The following is a 23,488-nucleotide window of genomic DNA, read 5'->3' on the forward strand; positions in this document are numbered from 1 at the left end:
AGGGGGAATTGTAGAGTAAATTTTACTGTCACACTGTCTTGTAATTTTCCTTTTCACTGAGCGTTTCCTCTTCAAGGACTAACGACTCAAAACATTCAGCACCGCAACATATTAATCTTATCATGCTCGTTATGTGTGTAGCAGATGTGCGTACAAACCAGCGATTAGAGAAGATCCAATCAGTTTTAGAGCTGATCACGCTCCGGCATGTAATTGCAATAGATGTAATTGCAATAGATGTCTCCTTTTTATCTAATAAAGAGTATATATAGATTTGAGAACAAAGGGACGGTATGAGTGGTGTGCTGAACCCTTCTCACCATGTGTCTGTTTCTGCAATAAACCTCCTTTAACTTACAAAAGGATGAGACTGGTGTTGGTGTTTGTCATTTTTCAACGACGTGTTGGAAAGATCTTCAGGAGCAGCATCAGGGTCATTTCTGACTTTAATTTTAGTATAATGTGTTAAATGGATGTGAACAAGAAGTCAGGAAATGAGAGGAGAGGAGAAATTTTTATTTTTAATTTTGATCAAAAACACTTCCACTGTTGAGGTATTTATAGATTTATTTTTAGAATGTACTTACACACACACTTTTCCCCTTCTGCTTTTTCATTTTATCCTTGGGCATTTTTTGATCATTTTATTTTTACTGCTTGACCATTTTGTAGTTTATTAGATTATTATGGTTTCAGAATGGGATCAGAAATTTAAACATAATGTAAGTAAACTATGTGCAAACATTACAACAAATTCAATATAAAAGATGTTTTTAAATTACAATTACAGAGAATGGATGGATGGTCAGATCAATTAATCACTTCAGAATCCTGTTCATGAGAGAGAGAGAGAGAGAGAGAGAGATGTGTTCATTGTTCATTTAAACTATCACTGGTAAGATTGTTCAAGTCTATACGCCCTGTAGGAAATACACACACACACACACACACACTGTTTCAAATCTCTTCACACTGAATGGCAATTTGCTAACATAGCCAGGCCCCTACTTACACATTACAAAAAAGCGGCTCTCTCTTTAAAGCCACGCCCACTCTCTCTGCCACACAGAACACACACAGAAAAAGGAAGTTCATTTAAGAGAAAACGAAACTCAGCAGAAAGTTCAGAGTCTTTCTCTCTCTCAGTACAGGAAAATGGCAGAGGCTGGTGTTTCAGTAGATCATTTTTCTGTGGATCAGTTCAGCTGTCCAGTGTGTTTGGATCTCCTGAAGGATCCTGTGACTATTCCCTGTGGACACAGTTTCTGTAAGGTGTGTATTAATGGCTGCTGGGATCAGGAGGATGTGAAGGGCGTCTACAGCTGCCCCCAGTGCAGAGTGACTTTCACCCCAAGGCCTGTTCTGTGCAGGAACAACATGCTGGCTGAAGTGGTGGAGAAACTGAAGAAGACTGAACTCCAAGCTGCTTCTCCTGCTCACTGTTACGCTGGACCTGGAGATGTGGAGTGTGATTTCTGCACTGGGAGAAAATACAAAGCCGTCAAGTCCTGTCTGGTGTGTCTGGCCTCCTATTGTGAAGATCATCTTAAACCTCACTATCAGTCTCCTGCCTTTAAGAAGCATAAGTTAGTTGAAGCCTGTGCAGAGCTCCAAGAGAAGATCTGCTCTGAACATGGCAGACTGATCGAGGTCTTCTGTCATACTGACCAAAGCTTCATATGTTATTTGTGTACGACGGATGAACATAAAGGTCATGATACAGTTTCAACTAAAGCAGAAAGAAATGAAAAACAGGTGAGAACTGGACATCATTCTTCTTTTCCAAGTCATTTAATACAAATTCTATTTCTAATCTAATTTCTGTTCAGTGGATTTAATTGTTTCTCTGACTGTCATTCTCTGTGAAGTAAATTTTTATTTCCAGTCAAACAGTAATATGTAAAGAAATGTTAGAGATCAGACCAGTCATCTCATCTCATTATCTCTTGCCACTTTATCCTGTTCTACAGGGTCGCAGGCAAGCTGGAGCCTATCCCAGCTGACTATGGGCAAAAGGCAGGGTACACCCTGGACAAGTTGCCAGGTCATCACAGGGCTGACACATAGACACAGACAACCATTCACATCCACGGTCAATTTAGAGTCACCAGTTAACCTAACCTGCATGTTTTTGGACTGTGGGGGAAACCGGAGCAAACCCACGTGGACAACATGCAAACTCTGCACAGAAAGGCCCTCGCTGGCCACGGGGCTCGAACCCAGGACCTTCTTGCTGTGAGGCGACAGCGCTAACCACTACACCACCATGCCGCTCATGTAAACAAACATCCATCTGGAAAATGTGAACTTTGTGGAGTGAGAGAGGATGTAGATCATGTTCTTTTAAGGTGCTTAAAATTCTACAGACAAAGAGAAAAACTGAAGAGGGAAGTGAACGCAGTCAAGAAAGCCTTTTCTTTAGACACCTTATTAGGTGAGCCGAGATCAGAAAATATCACTTGTGCTATGATAACATTTATCAAAGAAACAAAATTAGCAAATAGGATTTAGTTTGTTGTTTTGTGTTGTTTTTCCTTTTTATTCAATTTTTCTTTGAAATGACATCCATTTGATTGCACCTCAGTCCAGTAGATGGCGGTAATACACTTTGCTTGTAAACTGCCATAAAACCTGACAGAAGAAGAAGACTGATCTGAGAGCAGTGCGCGTCATCACTGTTCCCTTTTATTTCTCAGTGAGTTTAGAGGGGGGAGACATGCACAGTGCACATCTGGATTCATGGGAGTGATTTATTTGTTCAGCAGTAAAATCCAGAGAGGACATGGTGAATAAAAAAAATAACAAAGCGTGGGAACGACTGATAAGGCGTGTGCACGAGTTATAACCCGTGCGCACGCTTTGCGTTAAGGCGCGCGCTCGGGTAGTTAAAAGTGAGGGGACGAGTAACTGCTGGGTGGACAGGGAGCGAGCCCCAGATCCCCGTCGAGCCGAGGCTCGACCCAGGGACCGTTCGCTTAGCGGTCAAGCGCTCTAACCACTTGGCCACCTGCGCTCCTAATCCGGTGGAATTGGGTGTGGTTTTGAATGTACACACAGCACCTTAAAGAAGTAAACCTGAACAAATAAATAAGTCCCATGAATCCAGATGTGCACTGTGCATGTCTCCCCCCTCTAAACTCACTGAGAAATAAAAGGGAACAGTGATGACGCGCACTGCTCTCAGATCAGTCTTCTTCTTCTGTCAGGTTTTATGGCAGTTTACAAGCAAAGTGTATTACCGCCATCTACTGGACTGAGGTGCAATCAAATGGATGTCATTTCAAAGAAAAAATTGAATAAAAAGGAAAAACAACGCAAAACAATAAACTAAATCCTATTTGCTAATTTTGTTTCTTTGATAAATGTTATCATAGCACAAGTGATGTTTTCTGATCTCGGCTCACCTAATAAGGTGTCAAAAGAAAAGGCTTTCTTGACTGCGTTCACTTCCCTCTTCAGTTTTTCTCTGTCTGTAGAATTTTAAGCACCTTAAAAGAACATGATCTACATCCTCTCTCACTCCACAAAGTTCACATTTTCCAGATGGATGTTTGTTTACAACGTATAAGCTGTTATTTAATCCAGTATGGCCTATTCTCAGTCTTGTAAACCAAACCTCCTCCTGTCTGTTTGGGTAACTTGGTTTGCGACTTGAGATCTTTTTGTATATTATATAAGTGTCTACCTTTCTTCTCCTTATCCCATTCAGCTTGCCATATGTTAACTCTGTTTAATGAGTACCTTAAAGTGCATATCACGGGTAAATTCAGGAGCAAGATCAATGTAATTCTCCTATTTTATATTAAACTTTGGTCAAATATCTGTAACATTCTGCATTTTAAAAAAAAATTTTTTTACCTTGCGCAATACCAGAAAAATTCAGTTGAAATCAAGACGTTTAAGGTGAATTGGTCCGCCTCTGAAAAAACTTGGCATTTGAATTTCCCGGGAAACATTGATTTTCGTGACGTCACCTGCGGGACGCCTCCCTCTGAATCCTACATCAGCACTGGTTTGTTTCTGAGAAGACGACCTGGTGGTTTTCTGCAAATTTCTTCAACGTTATCGCGTAACTATTAAAATGGTAAACAGATGTATCATAGGAGGGTGTAGCAACACCAATCTTGATGGGATTAGTACTCATCGTTTTCCAAAAGACCAGGCAATGAGAGAGAAATGGGAGCGCTTGGTCTACACAGGCTGTGCACTGAAACCGTGCAAGCCCTCGCAGCCTGGCGGCGCTTCCGCAGGTGACGTTATGATTCTGGCTCCAGACTCCCTTGGGATTTTTCCAGATGCGTTTGGTTATTTTAGTTTTTTCTGCTGTAGACAGATGGCCTTGTGCAAAACTACCCTTCTGGATGAGTGTGTAAAGGGACATACTTTCATATAAAAAAAAATAATTTGGTTCAGAATATGCACTTTAACTTCTGATCTACTGAGTGGAATACTTAACTGAACCTCCTCTTCTTTGGTTGCCTCTTTTGCAAGCTTGTCTGCTTCCTCATTGCCACCAACTCCTTTATGGGCTGGAACCCATACAAACTGGATTGATATTCCCTGTTGACTGATTGCAAATAAGATATTAATTTCATTCAATAAGTCCTGTCGACATGACGATTCTCTACTTTGAACAGATGTGAGAGATGACATAGAATCAGAACAAATAACTGCTTTAGGGGGCCTAGTTTCTTCTATCCACTGTAATGCAATGATAATGGCTGTCATTTCAGCTGCAAATATAGACAGATGATCTGATGTTCTCTTTTTAATAGAGATTTTGTAATCAGGGATATAAACTGCAATACCTGTTTTACCCTCTGAATCTTTAGATGCATCTGTATAAACCTGTGTTGTATTATAGTACCTACTTCCTAAATATTGCTCTACGTTCTGATCCACTCCTCCAGATTTAGCTGTCTCTTTTGGTTTCCATGATCACTGTAGGGGAGCAAAACAACCAAGGTGGAGTTGTTAGCAGGGGCACAGTCTTACTACAAATGATATCATCTATTCCCAATTGATTTGCTAATTTGTTACCATCCCATCCAAAGCTACAAATCTGGGATCTGCCATACTCCCAACACTCACTGAGAACTTTTTTTAGTAGGGTGTGATGCCTCATGTCCATTTAAATTAATCCAGTAAGCCATACTCAACTTAAGATGTCTGAGGCTTAAGGGCATTTCTCCTGATTCTACTTGCAACGCTGGTATGGAAGAAGTTCTAAATGCACCACAACATGTCCTGAGACTTTTAGCCTGCATTCTATTGAGTTCATTAAGCAGTGTCTTAGATGCTGAAAGATACACAATACAGCCATAATCTGAAACTGATCTTATCAGTGCAATATAAATTCTTTTAAGGGACATCCCTGAGGCTCCCCAGTTGTACCCTGATAAACATTTCAAAACATTAATGCCCTTTTTGCATTTCTCAGTTATTTTCTGAATATGTTCCTCAAATGTTAACTTGACATCAAACCAAACTCCCAAGTACCTAACAATATTAACTTGCTCTAAGGACTGGTTATACAACTTAAGCTCTAGTGTGGGACTTACTCTTTTCTTTGAAAAACAAATAAATTGAGTCTTTTCTACAGACAAATGAAAACCCCACTCACATGCCCATTTTTCTACCTTGTTGATAGCTAATTGCATTTTAGTTCTAATATCAATATTTCGTCCTTTTATCCACAAAGCTCCATCATCAGCATATAATGCTCTATTGATTCTTATGTCATCTATTTTATTAAAAACATCATTAATGATAATGTTGAACAGTACTGGACTGCATACACTACCTTGAGATGTTCCATTTTCTATTGAATCGATGTTAGAGAAGTTAACCCCAACTCTTACTTCTATTGTTCTGTCGTTTAGGAAGTCTCTAATCCAGTTAAACATCTTGCCACCAATACCCATCCTATTCAGCTTAATTAACAACCCCTCCTTCCATAGCATATCATACGCTTTCTCTCTATCAAAGAATGTTGCTAAAACTGATTCATTATTGACTTGTGCTTTCCTTGTTTCATTTTCTAAACATACAATAGGGTCCATTGTAGTACGTCCACTACGGAAGCCGCTCTGGTGTGGGGAGACAAGACCTCTTTTTTTTTTTTCAGTTTCATACACTAGCCTTCTAGTGATCATTCTTTCCATAATCTTACATAAATTAGATGTTAATGCTATTGGCCTATAACTTTTAACTTCAGTTTTATCCTTCCCTGGTTTTCCAATCGGAACCACTACAGAATGTTTCCAACACAAAAGCAATCTACCTTGCTCCCAAATCTTATTAAAAAGACTTAAAATTACATATTTAGCCACGTCATTGACTTCATTAATCATTTTATAACATATACCATCTTTCCCTGGTGAAGTGTTCCTAACCCCATTTAACACTCTCCTAAGCTCAAATAATGTAAAATCCTTATCAAGTACACTCTCACTTATTACCTGCTTTTCCAGTCATCCTCTATTCTCATCTATTACTTTAACTCTCCAAGACAATTCTTCATCAGTTAAGTTCTGTGAACTATGAATCTTAACAAAACTTTTTGCAAGCATCTCTGCTTTCTCTTGATTAGTTACTGCCTCCACATCATTGTTTTTAATCACAGGTAAGGAAAACTCCCTTCTAATGCCTCCCATCTTTTTAATCACGCTCCAAATATCATCCCCTTTGACTTCTGCCCTATTTTAGAACAGAAATCACGCCAATATTTCCTTTTCGCTTCTCTTATAATTCTTTTAACCTTTTGAATGTGATTTTTTTTTTTTGTATTCCATTAAATTGGTATAGGAATGGTTTGATTGAACAATTTTCAAAGCTTTATTTCTAGCTTTAATTGCTTCCTTACAATTGTCTGACCACCAAGGTACCATTCTCTTTTTCCTCATCCCAGAAGATTTGCCAAGAACCTCTTCTGCTGACTCATAATATATTTGTAATGATTGAGTTTAACTCAGGGCGGCACGGTGGTGTAGTGGTTAGCGCTGTCGCCTCACAGCAAGAAGGTCCGGGTTCGAGCCCCGTGGCTGGCGAGGGCCTTTCTGTGTGGAGTTTGCATGTTCTCCCCGTGTCCGCGTGGGTTTCCTCTGGGTGCTCCGGTTTTCCCCACAGTCCAAAGACATGCAGGTTAGGTTAACTGGTGACTCTAAATTGACCATAGGTGTGAATGTGAGTGTGAATGGTTGTCTGTGTCAGCCCTGTGATGACCTGGCGACTTGTCCAGGGTGTACCCCGCCTTTCACCCGTAGTCAGCTGGGATAGGCTCCAGCTTGCCTGCGACACTGTAGAACAGGATAAAGCGGCTAGAGATAATGAGATGAGATGAGATATACCATCTAGCATCTCTCTCAAGATTCTTTTACCAGGGTTATAAAAGTTGATAATTTTAATCTTAGTTTTACTGACCCAAATCTCAACCAGAACTGCTTCAACCTCTTTATCTATATTTAAAGCTCTGTAATTAATCCCCTGCTGAATAAATGTGGCCACTCCACCTCCTGCAGTATCCCTGTCTTTACGCACTGCTAGGTATTCATATATTATTAAATCAAGTGATGGTTTTAACCAGGTTTCCTGGATACAGATAATGTTTGGTTTAACAACTTGTTCCTCAATAAAATGTTTTAGTTCCTGACCATTAGCAATTAAGCTCCTGGCATTCCACTGTAGAATAGATAAAGTCATTATTAACTGCCACATGGTGCTTGACTATCAGATACCCCTAATACCATATTGTGAATGGAATCAACTGACAATTCATGAATCTCTAGATAATTTTCCACTGCTTTTTAAATTATTTTAATTCTATCAATTCTACTTGCTACTTGGGCTGAGCAATTAACCACTTCCACCATAAAAGCAATAAAATTTTTCTTCTCCACAATTAAAGTCTCTTCAGTTACTTTACAGCATTTCAGAGTCGTTTGAGTTTGACTCGGGAGTAAAACTACAGGAGTCATACTTCCTTTAACCCTTGATTTTGCTTGGTTTTCTTTGTCAACCTTTTTAATAGCTTCGGCATAAGTAACGCTCTCTTTCACCTTAACACTTTGCACTTGAATTGCTCTTTTATACATCTCGCACCCTTTATAGGCCGCACTGTGTTCACCTCCACAGTTACAGCACTTGATTTTTGTTCCTTCCTCACATTTACCATATTCATGTTCGCCTCCACATCTAGCACACCTAGGTTTTGACTTGCACACAGAAGAAATGTGTCCATATCGCTGACATGTAAAGCATCTAATTGGTGGTAATTCCATTTACCTGACTTATCTTCACCTTCCCTTTTATAGTACTCTCACTGTCATTCTCTTCTGAAAACTCCTCCAAATCATTACTTTCACACTCATCTAGAGCTCCTTTCAATCCATGATCGCACCCCAGTCCACCAAACACCAGTTGCAATGAATCTGGCGGCTCTTTTATGTTCCCAGAAGCACTCATCGCGTTTTTTCTCAGATCAGTCGGTCTGTGAATCCCATTGAAAGTCACAGCTGCCTTTTGAACAGTTTCACTCCAGAGAATATTGCTGAACTACCCTGATGTTTCTGTCACACAAATAACATTGAAATAACAATCAGTTGACATTTTCACAGAAAACTAAACTTATAATATCGTAAGTGGTGCAAACATATGAAGATAGAAGTTACTTCATTTTGGGTGTTTTTTAATTTTAGTTAGTTCTAGAGGCGATATTTCTAGTTTTCATTGAAATGTTTTTATTTACTTTTTTTAGTTTTTTTTCTTTTTGGCTATAATTGTGTAGAAGATGATGATGAAGTGTATTTAAAATGTTTTTTATTTGTTCTCAGAATGAGCTAAAGGAGGAGCAGATGAAATCCCAGCAGAGGATCCAGGAGAAGCAGAAGGAGGTGCAGGAGCTGAAACAGGCTGTGGACACTATTAAGGTGAGGAGTGAAGAGTAGCTGTGTTTCAATTAACCTGCTTAAAGGAGATACGCAGAACCATGGCCTCATTTTTTGTTCATAAATGCCTTGAGACCCCAAGAATGGCACAGGAATAGTTTTATGCATTAACAATAAATCTAATATCGTAATATTTATGATTAAAATGATTCATATAGGTAGCGGCCTGAGTGAATGACCTTGATGTCTGTAACGTCACAGCAGGAAGGCTATCGGTCTGATCGCCATTTCCGCTATACTAAAACACAGAGCTAACTGCAACTTCCAGCTTCCGTTTTGAGCTAATTTATTGCCATGTCATGTAGATGTGTTGCTGGCCGGTGCAGCAACATGACAGAAGGTGGATTTATGTTGCATTCATGGCCCAAAAATGTTCAAACTGCAAAGATTTGGATGCATTTTGCGAGAAGTTCACAGGCACATTGGGCGCCTACGAAGTGGTCTCTCCTCTGCTCTGCACATTTTACTGAAGACTCGTACGAAACCTCTGATCTGTTGAGGAGCGTTGGCTATAAGCCAGTTTTGAAAGAGGGTGCAGTATCAACAATTAAATAAAACTATGAGAAAAGGAAAAATAAAGATTTTTTTTTTTAAAAAGGAAAGTAAGTTCAGTGGCACCAGCTCTCCCACAGTTTGAGCCGAGGGTTGTTGGTAAAACCCAGGATGGAACGAAACATGACATATTATCGCTCAGGCAGCGACCTCCCTGCGGTTGTTTCTAAAATCGGCGATGTCCCGTCCCGGGTTTTAGTAATTGCCTGAGCTGAGCAGTAATGGTGGAGTACTCAGTATGGAGAAAATGGAGAATGAATGGAGCAGCCGTCTGATTTCTAAACTGGATATTGTTGCCATCTTGCCCTTGCGTGGAAGAAGCGAATGAATGGAGAACTGAATGAACAACTGAACGTCAGATTATTTCAAAACAATCGGCCACAAGATCGGCCTTCAAGAAGCGAGAATGCAGACGGGTAAGCTCCGACTCTCATTTGGATACAAAACAACAAAAACAACACATTTACCTGCATTTAGATTAATACATGTAACTTGTATTGTGTATTTAAGTTACCGGTCTAAGATTTATTTAATTTTCTTCAGAATGTGATTGTCTCAGTTCATCTGATTTATTTAATGAGCCTTTTACTTTTTATCAGTGAAAATAGATGCATGTGGGCGGCACGGTGGTGTAGTGGTTAGCGCTGTCGCCTCACAGCAAGAAGGTCCTGGGTTCGAGCCCCGTGGCCGGCGAGGGCCTTTCTGTGCGGAGTTTGCATGTTCTCCCCGTGTCCACGTGGGTTTCCTCCGGGTGCTCCGGTTTTCCCCACAGTCCAAAGACATGCAGGTTAGGTTAACTGGTGACTCTAAATTGAGCGTAGGTGTGAATGTGAGTGTGAATGGTTGTCTGTGTCTATGTGTCAGCCCTGTGATGACCTGGCGACTTGTCCAGGGTGTACCCCGCCTTTTGCCCGTAGTCAGCTGGGATAGGCTCCAGCTTGCCCGCAACCCTGTAGAACAGGATAAAGCCGCTAGAGATAATGAGATGAGAATGAATAGATGCATGCAGATGTATGTTGCATAAGTTATAACACCCATCCTGTTTTAATGAGTCAACCCACAATCAATGAAATTTAATCAGTCTTAGTTGAGCAAGTCGGTAACGGTATTTCTTACTTTCACCATAAATTTTTATTTATGTGACTTTGGTCTATAGCTGTCAAAGGCCTCGGCCTTAAAACCGGTTCCCGCAGTGACGTCACGCGCTCAGGGCTGGCTGGCTCAGCGGGGCAGCTCCAATGCCAAATTTGCGGTCGAGTTTAACTCTCAAAAAAATATTTTTTGATTCCTATTTATGCAGCATACAAGAGTCAAGGATGGAGATACTATCCACTCAGAAATGTATTTAAAAATAATATCTCGTTAAAATAGTGAACTAAAAAAACAAGGAATGAAAACCCGGGGTTTAACAAAAACAACTCAAATATCTCTTGAGAGAGAGTTTATTTTTACAGAGTATTCGATTAGACCTCCATTGTGTGTGTGTGTGTGTGTGTGTGTGTGTGTGTGTGTGTGTGTACTAACAGAAGCGTTCACAGGCAGCAGTAGATGACAGTGAGAGGATCTTTACTGAGATGATCAGCTCCATGGAGAAAAGGCGCTCGGAGATGACGGAGCTGATCAGAGCTCAGGAGAAAGCTGAACTGAGTCGAGCTGAACGACTCCTGAAGCAACTGGAGCAGGAGATTGCTGATCTTCAGAGGAGAGTCACTGAGCTGGAGCAGCTTTCACACACACACGATCACATCCACTTCCTCCAGGTAACACTCACTGTCTGATCTACAGAGGGCGCTGTTCCTCACAAAGTTTCCTCCTAAAAGCTCATTACAGCAACAATAAATGTTCCTGTCTGAGAACCCAAGTGTGTCTTTGGTCTGATTCAGTCTGAGATTCATTCGTTCCTCTCCTACACTTTTCTCCTTCTCTATTCTGTGTTTCCTCTCTGTAGAGTTTCCCGTCTCTCTGTGTTTCTCCTGGATGTGACGACTCACCCAGCTTCACTGTCAATCAACATCTCTCATTTGATGGAGTGAGGAAATCTCTCTCAGATCTGAAAAAACGAGTCGAGGAAATCTGTGAGGAGGAATTCAATGTAATCCATCCAGAAGGTAAACAAACAAACATTTGTTCTGTATCACAGTAAAGAGAGCCATAAAATTAATGTAACGGAAATAAAACGTAAGCAGGAACAAAACCACATCAAATCACAAAGCATTAGTATTAAGGCCAATTTATGCTGACAACCCAGTCCTCGCAGATGGCGTCGCAGATGGCGTCTGCGAAGCCCCCCCCCCCCCCCCTTCGCAGATGCTCTGCGCGTACCTCCCAAAAATTGTGACCACCGCAGACAGCCTCGCAGACGAGGGCTCTGATTGGTCCACTCTACATCCGCTGTACACGCACTTCCGCTTCCCTACTTTCCCGGTTTGGTTTGTTTTCACGACCGACATTTTTAAAAACACAAGCGAAGATGGAGCAGCACGAAGAGCGGTTGATCGAGGAAGTGAGGAAGTACGTACATCTATACGACTCCAGTTCTAGTCATTATCAGTAACCGGAGGATAAACACTCCACTAACCACACCCACCAACTACTCCTAGCGACTTCGCGCCCCCTTGCGTTGTGGTGGTGAATAACATCGCACATGCCTATTGCTCCCCGCTCGAAGATAAATTACAACTGTCTGCGAAAAGCTATCTGTGACAGCCTTGTCGCAAGAGCATGCAGAAGCCCTTAGCCTCAGAAATTCATCTCATCTCATTATCTCTAGCCGCTTTATCCTGTTCTACAGGGTCGCAGGCAAGCTGGAGCCTATCCCAGCTGACTACGGGCGAAAGGTGGGGTACACCCTGGACAAGTCGCCAGGTCATCACAGGGCTGACACATAGACACAGACAACCATTCACATTCACACCTACGGTCAATTTAGAGTCACCAGTTAACCTAACCTGCATGTCTTTGGACTGTGGGGGAAACCGGAGCACCCAGAGGAAACCCACGCGGACACGGGGAGAACATGCAAACTCCGCACAGAAAGGCCCTCGCCGACCACGGGGCTCGAACCCGGACCTTCTTGCTGTGAGGCGACAGCGCTAACCACTACACCACCGTGCTGCCCGCCTCAGAAATTACATGTGCAAATTACAAATAAATTTCCCAGATAAACAGGACCTTAATCACAAATCCACAAACTAATCTTATTGAACTTTACACATAACAAATATGATGAACATTAGATCAGAACTGAGGCCATAATTCCTCCATAAAATCCATCAGAAAGTAAAAACACACACATTGTCAGAGCTTCAGCTGGGAAAAGTTTTTTGCTTCTCATGATTCTTACATTCAAATGCTGCACGGTGTGATGACATTTTGGCCGATCTCTAAATCGTGTCTGACTGAGAGCAGTGAGGAATCTAATTTTTCATTTTCATGCTTTAAACTGTTTTCGTGTCATTTTTCAGTCTCCATTTCGTCTCTGTGTCTCTACAGCTGCAGCAGTTCACATGATTTTACCCTCAAAACCAAAGAGCAGAGAAGATTTCCTGCAGTGTAGGTGTAACACACACACACACACACACACACACATACTCTTCAACTCAGAGGAGGATCGCCCGCATGATGGTCTTTCTTTTGACCTACAACACACAGAATGTGTATCAATTATAGTTTATTTATATCACACACACAAATCTAATACATACGAAGGATAAAATTCTGCCTAGAAATAACTAGTAATCTAATCTCACTCAGCAGAAAAAAAATAATGGATTACTGTTATAAAGAAGAAAGCTAGTCGCACAGAGGCACAATGATGAAATACAATATTTCAACAAATACAAAAAAACAATAAAAAGAGGGAAAGAATGAAATGACAGTGTGAGGAAAAGAGAAAGGAATGCTGATCTGAAGCGATAATCGTACTTTTGATAGAACGCTTGAAATTGCTGAAGCTAAGACTCTGGAAAGATTCATCAATACTGTTCCAGAGAGCAGCAGCTTTGAAGCGAATATTAAACTTGCCATCGTTAGTTCTGGCTGAAGGAACACAAAATGAAGATCTCGAAGCCAGTCAAGTTTTATACTTGTGCCTTGATGCTAAAAGTGTCAAAAAGTTATCAAAGGCAGGGACCAAATAAACTAGAATGAAATTTAAACATAAAAATACTGTTTAAGTAATCTATAAAATCAGAGAATTTCATCATCTCCAGCTTTTTAAAAATAGGAGGTGTGTGTTCATTAAAAGAAGCTAAATTAATAATTCTGACAGCTTTCTTCTGGAGTCCAGTTATCGGTCGAAGGGTAGCCTCATAAGTATTACCCCAAACTGTAACACCATATATTAAAAAAGAATAAATAAGAGAGTAGTACAGCTGAGTTAGAATACTTTGAGAAACATAGTGATGAAGCTCAGCAATAATTCCAAAGCCTCTGGAGATTTTCTTGCTCTACTGGTGGATGTGTTTCCTCCTGATGAGGTGAGAGTCGAAAACTACTCCAAGATCCCTGATGTGGTTCTTCTGTTTAATCGGCTTATAATTAATTTTCAGGAAATGGTTCTGCTCGGTTTCTTTTGGGGTGGATTAAAAAAGAGCAAAATTTGTTTTGTCAACATTCAGAGAGAATTTATTTGCACAAAGCCACGCGATGATATCAGAATTACTTTATTAATCCCCGGAGGGAAATTCAAATTTGCAACCAAGCTCACAAATATTGACTAATTCAGAATTTACCCTGGCTTCTAGAGAATCTAAAGACGAATCTGCCAGGAATAAATTTGAGTCACCTGCAACAAGATGAAAATCAAATATATTGGAGCAGTTCATAAAATCATTTATGTATAACAGAAATAGAAGGGGGCCACAAAGCGAATCCTGTGGTACTCCACCTGAAATTGGTAAAGAGCTGGATAAAATATTACCGATTGAAACAAACTGATGTCTTTTTGATAGATATGAGGCAAACCAATCGTGGACAATCCCACGGATGCCATAAGAATATAATTTTTCTTACAATATATCATGATCTATGGCATCAACGGCTTTACTCAGACAAAGAATGATACCACAGGAAAATTTACCATCTTCAATTGCTCTTTGGATTTTATCAGCGATGAGTAAAAGTGCATGTTCTGTAGATCTGTTGTCACGGAAACCAAACTGACCAGAATATATTAAATCAAACTTTTCTCGATATGTATTCAGCCTATTTTACATGAGTTTTTCTAATATTTTTGATAAAAATTGACAAAAGAGAAATTGGTCTATGATTAGAAGTTAACAGTTGAGCTCCTGCTTTAAACACGGGTCTGACACGAGCAAGTTTAAAAGAATCAGGAACAGTACCAGAAGTAAAGGAGAAGTGATGTAGGATCTCCACAGGCTTTGAGATTGAGTTTAATATCTTGAACAGGGCTACAGAAATACTAAAGGGGCCACAAGCCTCTCCAGACTTGAGCCGGAGAAAAATGTCTTGAATTTCTTGTCCATGTAGGACTAAGAAGAAAGCTGTCGCTTGTCAGAGAAGCAAGAAAATCTGAAAATATTTTGTTGACCTTTGGTATTGCTTGGCTGATACTTTTACCAATGTCTGCAAAATAAACATTGAACTCATTTGCTAGATCCTTTTACCTATAGGAGTCAAATGGTTTAGCTTATTTCTCTACACTTTGTACTGAGCATACAGGCACTGATTTCTCGTCTTGATCGATTTTTCTATACAATTTGATTTTATAATTCATTGTTCTAAGACTGAAGGGAAATCCAAGGTTCATATTTGAGTTTGATTTCCTTCCTTGACATGGTTTTTCAGAGGAACATGAGCGGTAATAATTTCATCAGAGTTTTCAAGAAAGCTGGAGAATGTCAGGAATATCAGGCTCACCATCGGACTGGCTAGAGCAGTCAATTTGTTGAAAACCATAAATAAATGCATCTTCATTGAACCATATGAAATCTATCCATTATCCATAACTGCTTATCCTGTGCAGGGTCGCAGGCAAGCTGGAGCCTATCCCAGCTGACTATGGGTGAGAGGCAGGGTACACCCTGGACAAATCACCAGGTCATCACAGGGCTGACACATAGAGACAAACAACCATTCACACTCACATTCACACCTACGGTCAATTTAGAACCAACAATTAGCCTAACCTGCAGGTCTTTGGACGGTGAAGGAAACTCACACAGACACAGGGAGAACATGCAAACTCCACACAGAAAGGCCCCCAATGGCCACTGGGCTTGAACCCAGAACCTTCTTGCTGTGAGCTGATGGTGCTAACCACTACACCACTGTGCCACCTGCCATAGGAACTCTCTTCTCTAAACTTGCTTATTCAATGGGGAGGGTGAATTGAGTCAATAGACAAAAAGTTGGGAAAATGGTTCATTAGGTCATTATAAAATATTCCCATTATATGTAGCATATTTAAGTCATCCAACCATCTATTATCCTTAACCGCTTATCCTGTGCAGGGTCAGCTGTAATAGGCTCCAGCTTGCCTGCGACCCTGTAGAAGGATAAAGCGGCTAGAGATAATAAGATGAGATCGTCAATAAACATGGCTGAAACGAATAGGAAGATAAAGTATTGATAAATTCACCTGTAGGTATCCGAGTGTCTGAATTCATCAGATTTAAGTTTAGGTTGCCCACAAAAATACAAAGCTTTGACTCCTCATGGATTTTATCAATTATTATTGAAAGCTTATCCAGAAATGGCTGTAAAGAACTGTTTCGGTGTCTGTATCTCACACCACAAACTGTGTTCTTCCAGCCTTCATTATGGAGCTCAACACAGACTGATTCGTCTTGATCAGAAGAAGTATTAAGGTCATCTCTTAGATTATAACTTCAGGAATTTATGAAGAGTCCAATTTAGAGTGTTGGGAAATGTAAGTAAAAGTTGACAAAACTATCTTTGAGTTGAATGCCAGGTTTCTGAAAGGCAAAGGATCTTCAGTAGATGATCTAAAATACTGAGTATGTGTTGAAATTGATCAAATTTAGCTGAGAGGATCCTGTTAATATAGTGAAGGAAAGAGAACAACTTGTCAGATAAACAAGAAGACAGTCATCTATATCCCCCGCACTATATACCAACTATATACCAAGTTTCAAGATATTATTTGTCATGTTTTTGAAGTTCTGCTGCAGGAAACTAACCCTACCTCTTTACACTGACCTCAGCAGCCCATGACATAAACCCACCGGACCTTTGGTCCAGGTGAGCTAAAAATTAAAATTTCACGTCTTAGTATCAAAAGGCACATCTACATTACTTCATCAACACATATACCAACTTTCAAGACCAAACCACTCATAGCTTTCAAGTTTTGCTCTGAAAACCAAACCTACCCTAGAGACTAAGTCTGAAATTGTTTCCATGGAAACATGAAAAATTAAAATTTCTCAAATTTCTTTGTATGAAAAGGCACATCTACATCACCTTGTTAACATGTATACCAAGTTTCAGATCCATATCATGAATAGTTTTGGATATATGCTCCAGAAACGAACATTGCTCAAAGTCAAAATCTATTACTATGTAAAAATTTGAAAAATACTTTTTTCCAAAAATCGAAAATAGCAAAAGGCACCAGTTCACATGTTGCTTGATAAGTATACAAAGGTTCATGAAGATATCTTCAGTAGTTTTAAAGATATGGCCCAGAAACGAAAACGTGACCAGACGGACAGGTTGATGGACAGAACCTGTTTCTATATCCTTCTCCAACCTTCGTTTGGGCGTGAGATAATTACGAAGTTCTTGGGAAGAATGAAATTCGTGTGGGGAATAGTACCTAGAATTAATATGACGAGTATTCACGTCAGGATTGAAATAACTTAGGTTTGGTGATAATTCTAATCATCATAATTAATCTCATAATAATTCTAAGCAGGAACAACGTCAGCTTGATTCACACACAATTATACTGACAAAGTTAAGGTCAAAACAGAAAAAGACACCACGATACAACACTAAAGATGGAAGTATTTTGTGTGTACAGAATGCTGAGGGAAAAGGGAGGAAAAAAAAAATGGCTGAATGTGAAAGCTGTTTGTGGTTCCATCAGGAATGTGAAGCGACCCCAGGGCCTGTTTTTCACGATGGGGGGCAGCAACTGCAGAATCTAAAGGGGATGAGGTGCAGTGGGTGAAGACGGACCACCAAAAGCAAGATTTTGTTCATTAACTTGGTTATTAATGCATAAACAACTTTTGATTTTTCTTTCTTTCGCCTCGACTGTCGTGACATGCGTGGATTAAATGTACATTATCCTCGATGCGTCAAGTTGGAGCTTCATCTTATTTTTATGTAATAAAAAAGGGCTTCATATTTAACAACAAATGCACTGGACTTGGAAAACTGATCTACATTCCTCACCACAGTTTATTAACACATCATTGCCATCTTTTAAACTTGAATGGTCTTCAGAAGTCACAAATCTAAGCTTGAAGGTTGATTTTATAGACATGGTATCTACATTTTAAGCTGGGATTTTATAAAGCTCATGAGCTGACATTGTTACTGCTGAGAATTATGGCGATGACATGATCAATCTCAGAATTCCAGACATGATAAACAAAAGTACAACACTTATTCAGAAGGTCATTAAAGGAACCGCCTCGATCCAAACACAGTGAGGAGAAATCCTGTTCCTCAATAAAAATCAATAAAGGTTCTCTGAAATGTTACTACGGCTACAGAAGGACTCAGAATCCAACACGCACACACGTTATCCTCTTCATGTTTATCTAAACCTTTTCCTGTGCAGACACAATTATACTAAGCATAAATTCATACAGAGACTCTGTGTGTGTGAGAGAGAGAGAAAATAAGAGTACTGAATAACAAAGGCATATAAAAAACTAATGTTTATAAGTTATTTTAAAATGGAAAATTGTGTAAATAATAATGTAAAGTGTCAGAACACTGTTGTGATGTAGGAATTAAAACATGCTGTACATTTCTCTGAACAGTAGGTGTCGCTAGTGAACTCTGTTGAATGAGACTCCGAGTCATGAATCTTTTCGTGAATCACAACCACTGAGCTCTATATAAAACCTGGAGGGCTCCGAACCCATTCCCCTCTGTAGGGACGAGTGAAGTCATCTGGACGCCATCTTACCACTCACATCGAGTGGATTTGGTTTGTGTGTTAAACTGTCGTCTCATCTCATCTCATTATCTCTAGCCGCTTTATCCTGTTCTACAGGGTCGCAGGCAAGCTGGAGCCTATCCCAGCTGACTACGGGCGAAAGGCGGGGTACACCCTGGACAAGTCGCCAGGTCATCACAGGGCTGACACATAGACACAGACAATCATTCACACTCACATTCGCACCTACGCTCAATTTAGAGTCACCAGTTAACCTAACCTGCATGTCTTTGGACTGTGGGGGAAACCCCAGCACCCGGAGGAAACCCACGCGGACACGGGGAGAACATGCAAACTCCACACAGAAAGGCCCTCGCCGGCCACGGGGCTCGAACCCACGACCTTCTTGCTGTGATGCGACAGCAACCACTGTGCCGCCATGAGAGATAATAATAATAATAATAACACAAAAGGCTGTACAATACTTCCTTTCTATTTAGGACAGCTGTTGAAACAGGATTATTTTCTCATGTTATTTGCCATTTTCACTTCATTCTCACAGTCATGTCTTAACAGTATTTATTCATCACATAATTCACTGTCATTTTAGACACAAACGATTCTATTTTGATGCTTTTTCTTTTTAAGACGACACAGTGTTTAGCAAATGGGGTAACTTTTAACCTGGTAAACAAATGTAATAAGAAACACAGCGTCTGACAGTATGGATGCCGGATGCACCGTCTGGCCAAATGCTTCAGTGAGATGACGACTGGACTGAACCCACACTCCACAAGCAGTTAACAAAACTCATCTTGCGTAGGCGTGAATTATTTTATTTTCCAATGCATACATCATTCATAATTCTGATTAAAGTTGTATTTGTTTACCATATTAAAAGTTGCCCCATTTGCTGAACAGTGCGTGGGCTTAAAAAGAAAAAGCTTCATTCTCACATGTTTTAACAGTATTTATTGGTCACAATTTTGCTAATTGAATCTTTTTGTGTCTAAAATGTGACCATTATATACTGTTAAAACAGAGGGGAATGGGTTCGGAGCCCTCCAGATTTTACATCGAGCCGAGGCTTCTTTCGTCATCGGTCACATGGTTTTGTCTGCCACGCCCCCTTCTACTCCATTCGCGCTTCGGAGCCTCACGACAGACAGGTGTCTCACACACACTTCTTATAAATCCTGTGATTAACATCTAACCTGTGGATATTTTATTGTTTTAGATTTCTGTTATCTGACTCTGGATCCAAACACAGCACATCCTGACCTCATTCTGTCTGAGAAGAACAGAGCGGTGACACACAGTGAGACAGAACAGAGATACTCTGATCATCCAGAGAGATTTGACTCCTGGCCTCAGGTGTTGTGTAAGGAGAGTGTGTGTGGACGCTGTTACTGGGAGGTGGAGTGGAGGGGTGATGTGGAAATATCAGTCTCATATAAAGAGATCAGCAGGAAAGGACGGGGTAATGAGTGTGGGTTTGGACGCAGCAGTCAGTCCTGGAGTCTGGAGTGTTTTTCTTCCTCTGTCTATTTCCGACACAACAACATTGAGACTGTTCTCCGAGGTCCATCATCCTCCAGAATAGGAGTGTATGTGGATCACAGTGCAGGAACTCTGTCCTTCTACAGCGTCTCTGACCCGATGAGGCTCCTCCACAGAGTCCACACCACATTCACTCAGCCTCTATACGCTGGGGTCTGGATGTGGGGTTTAAACTCATCTGTGAGGTTTTGTGATCCGATGAAAAAATGAAATGTTGGTAAAAGTTGAAATGTTGAGTAAAATTATAACTGAGGTGTCAGATTGAATTTCTCCCTGAAATACAAAGACACTTTTGTGTGCAGAAACTGTGGCACTAATGAATTATTATTTTCAGAGTGCATCTGTTTTATAGATTAAAAAGAAAAGTTACATAAATGTCTTAATGCAGAATATAAGATGTTTCTAGAAAAAAATTCAGACTATTTTAAATGTCTGCACTATTATGAGATTTATTACACTGATATGAAGTTTAGAATGTCTCATTCTGTTTTTTCTTTGGCAAAATCTGTTTCTTCAGAAATAAAACTTCCTCAAACTACTGCGTCTTTCTGTCCTGCTGCTGGTGGAAACACACCCTACTGTGTGTAAGAACACTTTTAACAATTTTGTGTCTTGAACCATTTTCTGTTCAAAAAGTGCACTCACTGTATTCAGACCCCTTCAAAAAATATTTAAAATATGGAATAAATACAGAGTTATTTTGCAGGTTTTGGAATCTATCCATATAAAGATTTACAAATCATTGTTTTCAGTTTTAATTTCAATTTCCACATACAATATCACCTTTTTCTGATTTGGGGTTGTTTTTCCTCTCAGATGCCTGATTTAATGTCAGTGATGTGTCTCTCCCCCCATGTTCTAAACTCATTTGTACTAGTTTATTGTACTTTAAAACTAACAGATGTAATCAATTAAAACAATAGTGTTCATTTTAATTACCAGGGCATAAAAACTCCCTTTGTGTTTCTACTTTTCTATTTCCATTTAAAGGCCAAATGACGACTATTAATCAAACTCAGGTTTATAAAAGATGCTTCATAAACTCAAGATCCAAACACTGTGTCGAAACAAAACTTTATTAAACAGAGGTCAGTTTAAATCCCAGAGGGAGCGCTCGTGTCTCTCTCCATCACTACACACTGGGAACTGCACACACTTCAGGCCTCACACACCACACACTGGTTTCCTGTGAGGCCTTCACTAATGTGCAGCTCCACACGTGCGCTAGCGTACGGGGAAAAACCACAAACACCACCGATCCAGTATCGTCAGGATTCTCTGTTCAGACACAAATATACAGTACAAAACAAAAAGCAAAATAAAACTACAGTTTCAGATGGAACAGCTGGAAAAGGGCTGATGATCAGGAGAAGGACGCCTGGGATCCAGTCCTGTTCTAAAGGAATGCCATAATTAGGTGTAAATCACGATACGATGATGAGACTTAAGATCGGCCCACGCCTAGTCGAAACCTGAAGAGGTGAATTAAACAACAAGGTGGAAAAGGGTGAAGTGATTTCATTATGAACTTTGTTTGGATGACTAGAATATTAATTCTTATAAGTCTTCTGTAACTGTTCAAGTATTTATTGATTTAATTTTTAGAATGTAGTTCACACACACACACACTCTTTTCCCCTTCTGCTGTTTCATTTTATCCTTGGGCATTTTTCTGATCTTTTTATTTTTTACTGCTTGACTATTTTGTAGTTTATAAGATTATGGTTTCAGAATGGGATCAGAAATTTAAACATAATGTAAGTAAACTATGTGCAAACATTACAACAAATTCAATATATAAAAAGATATTTTTTTAATTGTCCAGTCATATGTGACACAACAAATAAAATAAATGACAAAAGAAAAGTACACATGGGGGAAAAGTGTAAAGGAATAGCAGTGTTTGGTCAGATCAATTCCACAGTCCAAAGACATGCAGGTTAGGTTAACTGGTGGCTCTAAATTGACTGGAGGTGTGAATGTGAGTGTGAACGGTTGTGTGTCTCTGTGTGTCGCCCTGTGATGATCTGGTGACTTGTCCAGGGTGAACCCCGCCTCTCACCCATAGTCAGCTGGGATAGGATCCAGCTTACCCACGACCCTGCACAGGATAAGCGGCTACAGAGAATGGATAGATGGATGGTCAGATCAATTAATCACTTCAGAATCCTGTTCCTAAGAGAGAGAGAGAGAGAGAGAGAGAGAGAGATATATGTGTTCATTGCTCACTGAAAGGAATAGAAAATGTAAAGTAAATACATGCATGGGTTGGTAGTTTGTAATATTGAGAGCCTGTAAGAAAAATTTCAGGCATGTTTGACCATTTATAAGAAAGTTGTGAGCGTTTTTGTATCGCTGCTCTAATGCCACCAGGAGGCCGCCATGTTGCCTGTTGGAAGGGCGATGTGTGACATCATTTGGGTGCAAGGCTGAGTGTAGCTCTTCAGTACTGAAGGAGCAAAGCAAAAGGTCTGCTAAGGTGAGAATGTCGATTTTTTCACTATACATCTGAAATAGTGTATTAATGAGCCGCAACCCTGACTTTTGGACAAACCTGAACTCTTTACCTGTAAAACGAGGCTGAAACTGCGTTATACTACTCGTTAGTATGATTAGCATGCTCTCGACTCATTCATGAGAAACTTCAAGACGTCCCCAGGCTAGCCGACCGTAATTACCGTGTTAGACAGTCCAACTCCCGCAGCAACGCAGAAAGAGGGTAAACAAGCACTGCTTTACTATACAGGATTCATCTGAACATTACAGCAGGATGCACTTGTACGAGAAAAGGCAGAAATATTGCCAGAAACCCCCGAGCTGCTGGTATGGGATGGATTTATCTGGTAAAATTCATCCATGTAAAGGATACAGTATAAATAGCACAGAGGACAACACAAAGTATAAAACACACTTATTTCTAAAGTGGTCCTCTTGATGACAGCAGGAAACAATAAAATATACCAGAAAATAATAAACATTCTAGACAAAATTCAATCAACAATGATGAAAGTCAAAAACAAAAATATGCTAACTGTAATTATCACAGAGTACAACTAGATTACAGAAATAGCACCAAAATGATTAGAAATTAGTTACACACACACAAAACTGGGTTTGGAATTTACTCCAAAAAATTTAAGAAACAGGTGAAACAGTTATCACGTGTTTGACGTCACTTACAATCCACGGCCGTATTCGATAAAATGGACCACAGTGCCAGCGACATTTCTTCACTGATTTCCTCGAGTATTTCGGACAATGACACGAATAACGATGAGGATCATGATAAACAAGCATTACCGTATCAATTAGTTACACACAAGTGAAC

At 40.1% G+C, this 23,488-nt stretch overlaps 1 protein-coding gene across 1 annotated transcript; it reads left to right on the forward strand.

Moving 5' to 3' along the window:
* The first annotated feature begins 1,155 nt into the window (after positions 1-1,155).
* Positions 1,156-20,408, forward strand: LOC132864410 (tripartite motif-containing protein 16-like). The gene is made up of 6 exons (XM_060897829.1): positions 1,156-1,755; positions 8,832-8,927; positions 11,024-11,257; positions 11,446-11,605; positions 12,990-13,049; positions 19,838-20,408. Exons 1-6 carry the CDS (start codon positions 1,156-1,158, stop codon positions 20,368-20,370), a joined length of 1,683 nt encoding a protein of 560 aa, XP_060753812.1. The 3' UTR covers positions 20,371-20,408.
* Positions 20,409-23,488: the final 3,080 nt, after the last annotated feature.

Source organism: Neoarius graeffei, chromosome 17 (genome assembly GCF_027579695.1).
Source record: "Neoarius graeffei isolate fNeoGra1 chromosome 17, fNeoGra1.pri, whole genome shotgun sequence".
Lineage (NCBI taxonomy): Eukaryota > Metazoa > Chordata > Actinopteri > Siluriformes > Ariidae > Neoarius > Neoarius graeffei.

What these genes read in the sequence shown, in the direction of transcription:
- LOC132864410 (XM_060897829.1), top strand. Translation starts at nt 1,156, where the DNA reads ATGGCAGAGGCTGGTGTTTCAGTAGATCATTTTTCTGTGGATCAGTTC. An exon ending in AGGCTGTGGACACTATTAAG is followed by an intron (nt 8,928 to 11,023) that starts GTGAGGAGTGAA and finishes GTGTACTAACAG; the next exon opens with AAGCGTTCACAGGCAGCAGT. An exon ending in CAATGTAATCCATCCAGAAG is followed by an intron (nt 11,606 to 12,989) that starts GTAAACAAACAA and finishes GTGTCTCTACAG; the next exon opens with CTGCAGCAGTTCACATGATT.